This window comes from Symsagittifera roscoffensis, chromosome 1 (genome assembly GCF_963678635.1).
Source record: "Symsagittifera roscoffensis chromosome 1, txSymRosc1.1, whole genome shotgun sequence".
NCBI classification, from domain to species: domain Eukaryota; kingdom Metazoa; phylum Xenacoelomorpha; order Acoela; family Convolutidae; genus Symsagittifera; species Symsagittifera roscoffensis.
The window spans coordinates 2,712,021-2,726,046 of NC_087062.1; the positions used below are offsets into that span (position 1 = coordinate 2,712,021).

The window sequence follows — 14,026 nt, forward strand, 5'->3', positions numbered from 1 at the left end:
TCAATCATGCGATCTTAATTGATAAATTAGAGCGGTATGGAGTAAGAGGAAAGTCGCTGGAAATTCTAAGAAGTTACTTGTCTAATAGGAAACAGTATGTTAAGCTTATTCAATTTAAAAGCGAATTGAAAGATGTTTTGTGCGGGGTGCCACAGGGTTCAGTCTTAGGACCGTTGCTCTTTTTGATCTATATCAATGACCTTCCCAGAATTGTAAGAAATTGCCGACTTACTTTGTTTGCTGACGATACATCTGTTATTAAAAACAAAAACGCTTCCCTTGATGACTTTCAAGAGGATCTAAATCGAATAGATAATTGGATGAAGTTTAATAAACTTACCGTAGAAGGATCGAAGTCTAAGCTACTTATTTTTTCAAAATCCAAAGCTGATGCTATATATTTCGCAGACACTTGTTTACAACCCGTTGCTAGCTGCAAATACCTAGGCATTGAATTGGATAATAAACTATCCTTCAAAGATCATATTGACATTATACGAAAAAAATTAACCCGCTTCTGCGGAGTTGCATACCGGCTTCGTAATGTGATGACGATTTCACAAATGGTCATGTACTACAAAACTTATGTACAACCTTGTGTTCAATATGGAGTTCTTGTTTATGGAGCAGTTTGCAAAAGTACATTAGATGTTATTCATAAACTACAAAAACGATTTTTTCGTATAACTTTTCGCAAAAGTTATCGTGACTCGACAACGGAAATAATGGCCAAACGCAAAATTGCTACTGTATACGAGTTACATGTATATGAAATTCTAAAGAAAATAGTTAATGAAGAATTGTCTCAGAAATGTGAAACTATTTTTTATTCAACGAGGTCATCAGTAAAGGGTGCTCGTATTTTACCATCAATAAAAAGTAAGCTTAAATATAACTCTGTTTCCCATCGTGTTGCCAAATTAATCAATAAATTAGCCAATTGGTGTGTAAGTATACCTTCCTCCTTTGAAACCCATCATTCAAAAAATGCTTTCTGTCATTCAATCTTAGATTCATATATAATAGGAAATTGCCATTTGATTGATGAATTATATCGCTAGACTTGAATTAATCCATTCTAACTTCCCTGAGTCCTCGGTTAGACCTGTTAACCTCTCGTCGAAGGTACCAGGCAGTGGACTCTAGGAAGGGGAGTTAGAAAAAAGCGAACAACTGGATTACCAGCTCTTAAGAACTGGGCCCACTTGCTCGCTAATTAAATTAACAGTCATTATTTCGCATCCGCCCGCTGTCAGTTGTATACACTTGTAAGTATAAGCTTGCATCATATCTCTGGTTCTCATGTTAAAGAATAAAGATCTTAAATTAAAAAAAAAGTGATTGCACTATTTAAGTCTCGTTTTTTTTTCGCTTTAAATTTGCCTCTTGACCTAAATTAATTATTGAACTTTTTGATCTGATGTCATATATTGTGATTCCTTTACGGGGCAACCTTCAACAAGCCTCTCGTTGGCTTTCTGGTTGTCCTATCATGAGTTATCTTTGAATTTTTGCATATTGTGTTATGATAATTTGATTACTCATGATGAATATTTAAATAAAATAAATAAATAATTCTTTTTAAATTTCGATATAAAAAAATGGACAATACTAAAATATAGCTCAACAAACAAGTTTTTTTGCTTTGGTTTGCAACTGAATCAAAAAGAATAAAATCAAATAATAAATTTGCACAAAAATTGGAAAGTTTTAACAAACATATCCAACAGGCAGTCGAAAAAACGTTCATGCACTGAAGGAGACTAATCAACAGCAAAACCATTGACAACAATTTCCGAATCTCTGAACAAACTAGATCAGCTTCAATGTCTTCGACTTTTGATTGGCATCGTTCATAAAACTAGACCAATTTGAGGTGTATCATAAAAGTAGACCAAGGTGTAGAGTGGTTGAATGTTGTTACCTTTTTTCGCTAATCCATACCATTGCTTAATCGTAGCAAGCAATTTCTCGATAAGCTGCCTTTGAAAACGCTCAAAAATTCGAATGTTTTACATTTAGCCAACATGTAGCGAATTAAATTGTAAAAAAATGCAATGCGGACCCAATCTCTATTTGCAATAAAAATATATATGCCAACGCCCCAAGAAAAAACATGCCTGTGAAACAAAATAGATAAGACTAATGTTTTGAGAATTTCATATGCCAGAATTGAAGAGGAGCGAAATATTGTCTAACCCGCATTTTGAAAAACTCGACCTCTAGGCGAAGGATTTATATGCGAAATACGACTGAGAGGAGCCTGGAAAGAAGCAAAATTTAACACAGACGCAATGCGAAATTTGATAAAAATTGTGATACAAATCAAGCATAGCATTACTAGCTGGCGAAAAGAAAAGTTAATAGGTTTGTCTCGAATGCTGTTCAATTTCATGAAAACACACTCAAGAAAAGCAATCAACAGCGTTGAATAAGCATTCGGCTTTATATGACGAGTGACCATTAAGCCAACAATACTTGGGTAGAATCCCGTTGAGCCTAAAAAAATGGCACAAAAACCGTTGCGCCTAAAATAAAATTGGCATAAAAAAGTACAAAGTACTAAGTTTTAGGAGTCAAAGACGCCCCACCCCTTTTACACCTCAGCCCTCCTGAAACATATCAAAACATAAAAACCTTTATTTGCTCATAAAACGAGGAAGCATCAAATGACTAGGGCAATTCAAAGTAAACCGAAAAATAAGCAGACAGACCAAAATCCGACAACTCGAGTTTCCCGAGAAAAAATTTCTTTTCATACATAGCGAAAAAAACAGTTCGGGCTGGATTCAAATTCGAGCTTAGGATCCAAAAGCATATATTTTTTTACTTAGTCCAATTGAATTGGTTCTGAAAGTAGTTGAGGTTCCATAATAAAGCAAGTCCAACTGGCTCTCGCAAGTGAGAACAATGACTTCAAAAACTTCACAAAATAGTTGATCATTAAATCATAAACATAGCCAACAGAAAGTTGGAAAAGTCTCAATGAACAAAGAAACTAAAAAATATATATATTTTTGAAATTCCGTATTTCGAAGAAAAAATTCATCACTTTAGGGCTCTTTAAATTTCAAGTAAATTTTATAAATAAAACTTTTTTCGTTAAAAAAAATCCAATTCAAACGTGATCAATAGGCATTTTTTATTCCGCTGGGAAACCTTAAAACTAAATCCCCTATTTGCACTTTTGTAATTCGCCTACCTTTTAGCAAACGAATTTGAATTGAACTTAAAAACAAACCAAAATAGAAACTGCAAAAAAATCAAAATTTAGCGTGATTAACTTGCTACACAACTTGTGTGATCCTGAAAAAAAACCACACAAACTAAATAAGTGCCTTCATTTTGTTTATTGACAATTTAAAAATTTACGAGAAAAAACTGAGAATCCAAGTACTTGAATTATTACTAGTAGATTAAAGATGTTGTCCTGGTCAAGCTCGAACTAAGAAACCTTATCGACCCACTCAGACGATAATTCTGCGCCAAGTACCCAGATATTGCTACTATAATCTGATTTGGTAAATTCGTTAAGTAACCAAATGATTCAGTGATTCTGTTGAACAAGGTGTTCATCCGGAACAAAAGCTTTATAGTCCAATGTGACTTCGTTGACACAGTAAGTTGGCTAAATCAAGGCATCTTCGAAAAACTCCATGACATAAAAAATGCATCCGAAATAATGGCAATTAATTTTCCTCAGTGTTTTTCGGCTAATTTACTGATAATTTCACTGTGAATATCTGCCCCCTTTAACTCAAACCACCAAAACGTGAAGTAAAAACGCTAATCACAGCAATACAATTAAATTTTATGAAATAAAACAAAAATCGAAGGTTGGTATTATATTTTTATACTTTGAGATATTGGAACTATTATAATTCATAATTTATTGCACCGAAAACACAAAGAACGAAAACAAAATGAAGCCTATCTACCAATAAATAGTAAAAATGATCGCAGTTACATTTCATAACCACCGGACCAGGCAACTATCTCAACACCAATTATATACAAATACATCAAACAACCACGCTATTTGACATTGAGTTTGAAAACTAAAAACAGCTACTAAGCTAAAATAAACCGCAACTGCACTTCTGTTAATGAGTTAAAAAACAGATGAAGTGGCGAGCTTAATTGGAAACTAAATTGAGAAGAAGGAAGGTTCTGATATCCGAGGAAGTCAATTGGAATGGAGGTAAATTATTGCACGGGGCTCGCAAGATGAGCCGAAACATTAATTAAAATGGCCCCTCTACCCCCCCCCCACCCAATTAACCAGGCATAACCATCAATTGTACGGTAAAACCATTGATTATTTAAGTTTGAATTGGCATAACTTGTGCTTGTAAGTGAGTATTTTTCTCACACGCCAAGTATCACGACAATTGCACTGCGTGAACAAACGTTATCTATACAAAAAATCACTTTTTGGGACAGGGGAATAGAAGGGGAACCGCAGAAGAGCCAAACAAAATTGCACACTGCAAAGCATAGCATTTATTTGTGACACTTGGTTATTAAAACCCTGATGATAGGGCAAACGCAATTGGTTGGAATTGGAACGACAGCACGTCAATTTGACTGCAAAAGAATGAGCGATTTATGCACATATTTAATTAATAAATCTACAAAAATAGTTGTTTTGACCATGCTTCTAATGAATACACTATACATTTACACTGAGTTCTAACATCACTTCGTTTCACAGAAATTTGGATAGAACATTGTTGATCATCTTTTTGTTCAGCCCTCGCAAATACGCCGATGTGTCGGATCCTAACTCCTGGCTATTTCCAGACGCCATTACCGACGCGAGGAACGATGACGGATCTGCTGCAACGTCTTCTAGAAACGCCGCCGTCGACTCATTGGAAGCCAGGAGTTCCCTTAGGTCCGGAGATAAACTGGATCCAGCTGCCGACGTTGAGGCATCTTTGATATCCGATGTGGCTTCTGATAAAATCGCGAGGATGTCATCTGTGACGGAGTGGTTCCCAGCCGCTACTGGAGACACAATAGCAGTAGAACTTGGTATCGTGATTTCGTCCACTAAACTCGTACTTTCTAAAGATGAGCCCATTAGCATACTGCGTCCGCTATCCTCATCGTTATTATTGTTGTTTAGAGTCTTGGTCAATGACTGGATGAAAGAATCTTTTCCGAAGGTGTCAACTTCGATCACTTCGTTACTCGATGGTCTGCTGGATCGAACTCTGGGCGGCAGAGTCCCGTCGAGCAGCTTCTTTCTCCTGGGTTTCCTTGGCATCTTGGCAAAATGACCTTTCCTCGCCCTCTGCTCTATCTTCGGGTCCGGTTCGTGATTGTGCTCCCCTCGACGGAAAGTGATCGTCGTCATCTCCAAATCAGTATGCATGATAGCAAAGCAGAGCTTCTTCTTGCAGCGCCAGTATACCTGAAGAAAACGAACAAATCATTGCTTTTGACCTTGATTGTTTCGTTCAAACAAAAGAAGTGAAGTAATTTTAAGTTGAATTCTCCGAATCTGTCAAAAGCTTTCTAGCCTTTTTATCGATATTTAGTGTTCATTAACTTTTTTTTAATTATACGTTTTTATGCAAAAAAACTAGCACAATGCTTTTTAACTTCATAGCACAAAAACTAGCACAAAAAAACTAGCACAATTTTTTAACTTGATATTGAATCATGGATAACTTACGCTTTTCGAGGAGCATTTATCCTTTGAGAATATATGACCCTCTTGCAGAACATGGTTGCGCCCGTCTGGCGCATTGATCAACACAAACTCGTCTCGTATGCTATCCGGCATTTCGGGAAGTGGTGTCGGAACTGTATTCCACATTGGCTCCTCTGGCTCGCTGTCCGAGTCATCTTGGCTGGCCATTGATGCGGTTATTGCGTCTTTATTTGGAATCACCTCTCCTCGGGCAACTTTGTCTGCGATCGCTTCAATTTTTGGACTCACACTTGATTCGGACGATATTTTCAACTCTGGCTCCTCAATTTCTGCAGGCTCTGTTGCTCTGAGTTGCATGTTACAGTCTGCGGACGACTGATGCACCGTTTCTTTTTGCGGCTGAGAGAAGTCCAGAACTGAATGGAGTGATTCTGGACTAGGTTCGACCTTTGGGGCCAGTTTCCGCTTTAGAATGACTCGCGAAGTTGAACTTGAACCGGCGGGCGAAGTCGGTTGCTGCTCTTTGGTGACCCTCGGGATCTCTTTGCACAAGTCCTGCACTCCTGGAATGTTTTCTAGATTCAAATTGGTCACTTCCGGCAGCCCCATCTGATTGGTCAGTGCTGTGTAATTCAAGAGACTTTGCTGGATTATGTCGGACAGCGATGGCGTGTTTGAGAACTTCAAGATCTGGGCAGCTAATTCGACATTTGTTGGAATGTGGTTCATGGCAGCTGTATTTGATATAATCGAGTCTACTGTAACCTGACTTGGTGCACCGGATCCGAGGTCTGACAAATCAGCAGCATTATTGCTGGAGAAATTCTCGTCGTTGGAGACCGGACTCTTTTCACAATCGTCCAATTCGTGGTTGTGCTTGCCTCCACTTTTCAAGACTTCAGTCACGTGTTCATCTGTGTAGAGTGTATATCTGCAGAACTTTTGCTGACATCTCCAAGACAGAAGACCTTCACTGGTCGCTGGATCCAAACGTCTGAACTTTCTGCCAGAACATACAATTGCTTTCACTGCTTTCGTAAACTTGTGATGAATAGGTTTGAAATTTTTGTGCGGATACGTCACATTTGGAACTGAGCTGTTCACGCTAACATTTAGACCTTGATAGGTTGATAGCGAAGTGTGTGAATTTCTGAGGTGATGATTAGAGTTGTGATAAGCTTTTGTTTTGGCGTTGGAGAGATCTAGCACCATGTCTGAATTATCATCGTCATCTTCCCCGAGATCGAAATCATCAAGTCCATCATCACCATCGATTCCAAGAAGCGTGCTCATGTCATAGATTCCGCTTTTCCGTTTCTTCGCTGAACCCTGAGAATCATTTCCACTTTCTTCAAATCGGTTGCCCAAACTTTGTGCAATTGCGCTGATGATAGACTCCGAGGTCTTGGCCAGTACGTTTGAAACTACCAGATTGGCGCTTTCAATGTTCGACTCATTTTCCTTCTTAGCTTCCACGTTACTTGGTCTGAGTCTTTTGAATTTGTTTGCTGCGAATCCATTGCATATGCTACTGCTTTTTGCATCTTGGTAACTCTCAATCGGTGGTTTCTTTTCTGCTTTTCCATTAGACAGAGGAGTGTTTTGGTCCTTGTTGGCATCCGATAGATCCGGATTCTGGTTCGGAGCGTGGTTGTGCTCGCCTAACTCTTTCTTCACGAAGGTTCCAGCCGAATCTGTGTGAACGTATTTGGGACAGCCGTATTTCCGTTTCCGACAAACCCAATAAACCTAAGCAAATCACGTCCTTTTTGTCCTCAAACAAAAATCAGATTTCAAGAAAACTTTTCAAAAACATCGAACTTGCTTCGTTATCTAGAATCCAGAACTTCGCTATAAAAAATTAATAGGTTCATCACAAAAATTAGAAGTTTTTCAAATCTACTCAAAAATATGTAGATATGTAGTTAAAAGCTGAACATCGTAAACAAGATTGTCGAAGTCTAAAAATTAGCTTACTGTTTTTCCCGTTGAGCAGTTCCTGACCAACTTATGACCATCCTTGACCACGTGAGGGATACTCTCCGTCAGATCTAGAATATATCCATTGCCCAGACTCCTCTTGAGCGACTTCGAGGAGCTGGAAGGCGATGTTGCCGACGCCTTCCCCGAACTATTGTTCGGCGATGTCTGATTTGAGTTGTCGCCGCTTCCGTGGAGCAGAGATGAGCTGGAGAGACTGCCGTACCTCAATGCTTTAGCAGGCGACAACATCGGCAAGCGTTTCTCGACGCCGTGCGTCTTTCGAGGAGCTATTTTGGACGCAATTTTGAATAGCAGATTTACTTCCTTTTCTCAAAATTGACGTTTGACCTCTTAAAAAGAGGATATTTTTATTTGAACGCAATGAGTATATGATGAGAGATAGAGAATGCTTCGTTGCTTTTCTGATGCTTAGACGGAGAACAAATGTTTGTCGCTATTAGATTAATTGCTGTTGTCGACAATTTCATTAAAAAAGCGCCATGGCTGTGCGTATGATTTGAGCACAAGCAACTGACGACATAGATATAGCTATACAGTCTGAAACGAAACAAATGAGCAATGCAGTGTAATGTTGTATGGAAGTTGTGTTTCCGAAAAGAGGGAATTCAATATGTGTAAGTAATCACAAATTAAAGAGATCGGTTTGCGTAGAAACAACAAAGAAATAGGAAATTTGAAAGCAAAAACAAAACACATTTAACGATGGGGAACGTATGTTGGCGTCGTTGGTTGGAAATAATCGAAAATGGCAGAAAAATGGTTGACTACTTTTACTTTATTAATTCAAAACAAGTTTTTACTCTGCAAAGTCAACTACTTCCTCTGTTAGGCAACTAAACTGTGGCGATTGCGAACGAAAGAAAGAAGAAAAATGGAGAGAGAGAGAGAAAAAAAAACATATTACTCCGTGTATGACTTTTTCTCTATATATTTTTCGCTCCGTGTTTTTTCGCAATAATTTTCCCTTTAGTTAATACTCTACAACTACTATCTCGAATCGTGGCAGCCACAGAATAAAATAAAAATCACCAGTTTAGTCAGCAGTCAAGTCAGCTAACTATTCGCATATCCTCAATGTTGAGTTATGTTATGTTCCACTACTCTTTAGCTCCGTAGGAATAGAGCAAAAAAGCTAGAAGAGGAAAGAAAAAAAGAAAGAAACAATTGCCGAACCACAGCACAGCACACACGTATATGATACGCCACCGCATTGAATTCGCATTATTATTGTACTATGAGTGAAAAAGTACAGAAAAATACATAGCAAATACGGAGGACATGAAAACAACAGTATAAGACTGAACTGAACAGGGGGGAACATGTTGCCGGTGGTCGCCGCTGCTGTGCTGTAGCGTAGCTTAGCTAACCTCTGTCATTGCTTATTTTGTAGATATATCTATCGATAGAAAAGAAAGATAGATAGATAGATATGGAAGGACATTAAGATATATTGCACAACACATTTTGTATGTACTATCTATCACGGCACGGGAGCATTTTAAAGACATTTCTATTTCTCATTTCATTATTCAAATTTGCACCACTCCGAGAATTTCTACACTTTTTAATGCTAGAAATTAAGCCTTGCATTACACTACACACAACAGGACAAATATAAAGAAAAGATATGGATTCCTTATGGAAAATAATGTATTTCACATTTAGATATTTCCCTTAGAAAGTGCAAGACATACTGGCACATATTTTTTCCCAACACGCGCTGCTGAGCAACAAAAAACTAACTAGCAACACACAGCACAGCACAGCACACAACTTCAAAAAGACATCCTTATCCTGGCAAAACTCTTCGAATGAAAGAAAGCAACGGATAAATTTAATCTGTATGCTCACTGGTCACTGCATAAATATTAATTTCGAGTTCGGTTTCATCTTCTGAATTGCAACTCTGATGCGAATTTGAAGCAAAGAAAGAGGCGAATTAAATATCATGTGGTCCCCCTTAAGATCAAAATTAATTTGTACTCGCCACGAAGCTGGCTTTTTTTCTGGTGGTATCAAAAATAGCTTCTCGAAAAAGCTCCGAGCAAATAAACTGGTTGGCATAAAAATGTATTGTTTTTAATTTTGATGAGTAGAGTCCAAATCTCTACTTCAATTTGACAAATACTTTGAAAATGCCAACAGTGGTCACTTTTTCACATTGTTAAATTAGATTTGTAGCCGGAGCACTCTTAAAAATACAGTGTAAAATCTATCATATAAATTGTCAAACGAAGTTTGTCACGAACTAATCACAAAGCATATTGAATTTCATAGATGCCAATCATACACGCCTCGGAACCGGCGAACAAAACTAACAAATCATCTTCGCTGTTTGTCTCAAAAATAACAGCTTTGCGGTTTCATAATTTGATTTAAACTCCACTTTCCAACATATAAAACCTCATTTAGACGATCAGTCATCTAGCTTCAATAAAAAAAATGTCAGACCACATTGAACGTGTGCTGCAGAGAAATCTACGCGGAATGACTTTGAACAACTACAAAACCGTAGGCGACGTTCGGGCAATACGCAAATGCGAGCGGCTCAGCCAGCAGTTAGACAGAACTCGCGACCATATGGACAAAATGTACGCCTCTGATTTGAAATCAGCAAACCACGAAGTCGAGTTCCGCCAAAAAATATACGCAGGCCAGCTGATCCGAATCCAGAACGACAAAAACCGAGCAATCAAGGAAAACGAAAACCCGAATTTGATTCTGAAAAATGCTGGCTCAAGACAGAAAATCGTGTCGCGAAATGGTCTGAAAAGAGTAATCGAACACATTTCGGAGCAACAAGGAAAGGAAGGCCACAAAACAGATTTGGAAACAGACGAACAACATGCTTTGAGAAGAGAACAAATAAGAAAGGCAAGTACGCACCTAAGAAATGAAAACCATCAGGCAATTTCAGCTAATAATTCCTCCGCTCTTCCTGTTTAACATATACCATCTGCTTAACGTCAACTTCAACTCAAACATCTAAAAACAAATAGCTACCTTCAACTTAATATTATGCATCGATAAAAAACCTTTAAAAATTTACTTTTCTATTAAATTTAGTAATTGACATAAATGGAAAATGATTGCATTTGAAATCAATGATATTCAATAACCGTCTAACGAACCACCCCTTAGTTTATAAACAAGTCAATAAGCTAATAATTTTTTTTTAAATAATGCACTATATATACGCCTTGCGTTTAAGTTACAACGACAACCAACTACTAGTTGTGCGATACAAACAATAGAATGCACTAGTGTTTCAACTAAAGCATCCTGTGACCAAAATATGCATAATTTCCAGAACCTTTCGTCTCATTTAGAAGTTCATGGAAAAGCCGAGTCACATGGTATAAAATATCATGCGAACAGAGCAAAGCTAATCTAGAAGCACAATTCAACTGTACACTGTGCACTTACACAACCTTTACAAACAATTAGAGCATGGTACAAGCTAAAATCGAAAAATGTATCTAAAAAAATAAGCTGCTTGGCAGCTTTCACCAAAAAAATTGACAAAAATTCAATTCCTGAGAAATTTGAAGCTTATAAATTTCAGATTTATAACAGGATCAAAAGTGATCCATTTAAAAATACAGAATCAATCAAAAGAAAAACAAAATCTAGCATAAGTTTGAATTACCAAACAGCATAATTATGAACAGAAGAATTCTTTTAGGAAAAACCTGAAGATCGACATTGAACCAGCTTTGAGAGCAATGCGAGCAATTAATTATACAGCACCATTTCACTTGTTCTCTTTTAACTCCTCTGCAATTTCACTCCATCTTCATCTTCTAGCTTAGATTTATCCGAATACAAGGAAAAAATAATCGGAAAAAACTTTTGATACATTTATAGGAAAAAAAATTCAAAAAAACTTACTTTTTCGGGCAGAACTTGCTACAAATGGTATATAGTATGTAAATTTTTTCTCAAAAACGCTTGTGATAAATATTATCAAATTAGGTTCCCTAAGATGGGTGCTAAATCTATGAAAAGTAGAGCTGAAAAAAAACCGAAAATGGAGACTTTTTCAAAAACAGCCATTCGCGAATTCAGGCGATTCGAAAATGTTTGCCTTTTTAGTAATCCATATTAGTTAATTGTAATTTCATTGGACAAAATTATTTCAACGAGCTTTATATCGACCTGCCGCCCTGTTTTTTGACCAGGCTATGAGAACTCGTTTTCTTCTAGGTGCAATTGCAGAGAAGTAATACCACCACACAAGAATGAGAGTGAAATGGAACAAAATTGAGCGAGACAGCAATGATCTTGTGCCAATGTAACTGAAAACTAGAGCCAATGAAAACTGATCAAAACTTGAAACATTTTTTTAATTGTCGTCTCTTTTCCAAGTCCCTTCCTCCGTTGCTTTTTGCTTTAATTAGATGTTCTCAATCACCAGCGGATTTAGAGGAGGGGGGCGGACGCCCCATCCTCAGGAATTCGACCACCTGCCGACCCAAAGGGTCCCCCTTTGTACTTTTTTGAAATATTCATTTTGGCGACAGACCCTAAAAGTTTTTAAAGGCGCCTTCGGCGCCAATATACACTAATTTTGAGTGGGGAGCGCGCGCCGAAACAAACGTAATTTTTTGGTCAAAATTTTTGAGAAAGTGCCTAAAAACACCCGTGCTTGGAAACGCCTGAAAAAAAGTCGACCCCCCCCCCCCCCCCCCCCCCCCACTCGAGAAAATCCTAGATCCGCCCCTGTTCTCAATGCTACTTGAAATAATTATTTTCTCTTAAACCTATACCAAAACATACCATTGAGAACAAGCGACAGAATGGTACAAATTTCCATCTATTAAAAATTCCTTTTTAATTTTGTAGCCATGACGTTGTCTTTTCATTTAATGAGGTGTGAGAAACTGGGAAAGAGCCAAATTTTCTTAAGAGACCTAAAAATATACTTGCCTATTTCCTCTGTGTTCAATGTCCAGCTTGCAGACGTTTTGTTTGTATGGGGTGATTGAGTTGCCGTGAATATTATTATAGCTATTTCTTAATCTGAACTATATTACGCAAAAAGTTTACACGATCAAAAAGTTAAGTGTGACTGCGTAAGACCGGATTGGTAAAAGTTGGTTTATTATTTATGAATCAAAACCTAAAATCTTCAACGAGTTCTGCGCATTTCTCCAGACACAAGCAACAAAAATGGCCATAACATCTCTGATAATTCAAAAATGAAAAATGTAAACCTCAAACAGTTGGAGAGGCGTCAATGAACTTGAGTAAACCAGGAAAAATAGCCAATACAAAGTTGGACAATGAGCGAAAGGAAACTGAAAACAAGACTGCTCGTATGAGGGCGAGCCCTGAAGGTTCCGACTGCCTTTTAAGGTTTATGGTGCAGTAATAACATAGAAAAATTAAATGAAATAAAATAAAATGAAATTTTTTCTCTAAAACTTGAGATTTTTGGAATCAAGTTAACATCCTCCCTCCCTAATAGACAAAGTTAAGATCCTCCACCCCAGCGCTTAAATTAAATTAAATTTGCTAAGCGCTGCATGTAAAATGCTCGATTCTGATTGGCTAAAAATTACCAAGTTAGAACCAAGTTAACATCCTCCCCCCTAAACGTGTTTAGGGGGGAGGATGTTAACTTGGTCCGACTTTTTTGTGAAAATTATCCCCCCACACACCATTTTATGTAAAAATCATCCCCCCACACGCCCTGTAAACATTCAGAGCAAAGCCCTGATTGATCCGATTGCCTTTTAAGGTTTATGGAGCAGTAATAACATTAAAAAAAAAATTTAGTTTAAAAAAATTTTTTTTTCTTCTAAAATTTGAGATTTTTTGTGAAAATCATCCCCCCCACACGTCATATAAAGTACAAAAAGATAGATTACGCTCCTTGAAACAAATAAATTTTTGCAAATAAGCTTCGTTCAACCAATTTGGAACGATTTCTAAGACGGATTAAATCTCCGCTTACGCGTTATTAGCGCGAAATATATCGCGCGTTAATTGTCCCAAATTGGCCAAAATGGCAATCTTTAAACACCCATAACTTTACTAAAAATGATCACAGGTTAAATATCTTTTCCAATTTAAGCTCAAGACAACAATACCTTTCGAATGATATAAAAAACTCCGTCAAAAATGGATTGTTAAAAAGTCAAAATTTGTCTGAAGAAAAAAAAAACCCACCCCGAGCACAAATATTCCGTTACTTTCGTTTCGAAAGTCGGAACAAAAACTGACTTGCTTTTCGAAAAACATCAATTTGCGAATTTCGAAAAAATGCATGGCTTTAAAGCTCTTTAAATTTCAAGATCAATTTAACATGAACTTTCAATAACAGTTTAAATTTAAGATTGACACTATTTTAATAAA

At 37.3% G+C, this 14,026-nt stretch overlaps 3 protein-coding genes across 3 annotated transcripts in view; 1 reads left to right on the forward strand and 2 right to left on the reverse strand.

The window, feature by feature from the left end:
• The window catches only part of LOC134856990 (sugar transporter SWEET1-like), a 468,950-nt gene that overhangs the window by 308,841 nt on the left and 146,083 nt on the right, over positions 1–14,026 (reverse strand). The gene's annotated exons all lie outside the window — the stretch shown is intronic.
• Positions 3,791–8,841, reverse strand: LOC134856963 (uncharacterized). Its single transcript, XM_063873274.1, has 3 exons — positions 7,640–8,841; positions 5,684–7,411; positions 3,791–5,419 (listed from the first exon to the last, which is right to left on the reverse strand). The coding sequence occupies exons 1-3, from the start codon at positions 7,892–7,894 to the stop codon at positions 4,709–4,711; spliced, it is 2,694 nt and encodes an 897-aa protein (XP_063729344.1). The 5' UTR covers positions 7,895–8,841; the 3' UTR covers positions 3,791–4,708.
• LOC134854197 (uncharacterized) lies at positions 9,856–12,111 on the forward strand. The gene is made up of 2 exons (XM_063870357.1): positions 9,856–10,540; positions 11,873–12,111. The coding sequence occupies exons 1-2, from the start codon at positions 10,109–10,111 to the stop codon at positions 11,909–11,911; spliced, it is 471 nt and encodes a 156-aa protein (XP_063726427.1). The 5' UTR covers positions 9,856–10,108; the 3' UTR covers positions 11,912–12,111.

Excerpts from the sequence above, each read along its gene's own strand:
- LOC134856963 (XM_063873274.1), bottom strand. The coding sequence starts at position 7,894 with ATGTTGTCGCCTGCTAAAGCATTGAGGTACGGCAGTCTCTCCAGCTCA. Across the intron at positions 7,412-7,639 it reads ACTGCTCAACGGGAAAAACA|GTTTATTGGGTTTGTCGGAA; the intron begins GTAAGCTAATTT and ends TGATTTGCTTAG. Across the intron at positions 5,420-5,683 it reads ATAAATGCTCCTCGAAAAGC|GTATACTGGCGCTGCAAGAA; the intron begins GTAAGTTATCCA and ends CGTTTTCTTCAG.
- LOC134854197 (XM_063870357.1), top strand. The coding sequence starts at position 10,109 with ATGTCAGACCACATTGAACGTGTGCTGCAGAGAAATCTACGCGGAATG. Across the intron at positions 10,541-11,872 it reads GAAGAGAACAAATAAGAAAG|GTGCAATTGCAGAGAAGTAA; the intron begins GCAAGTACGCAC and ends GTTTTCTTCTAG.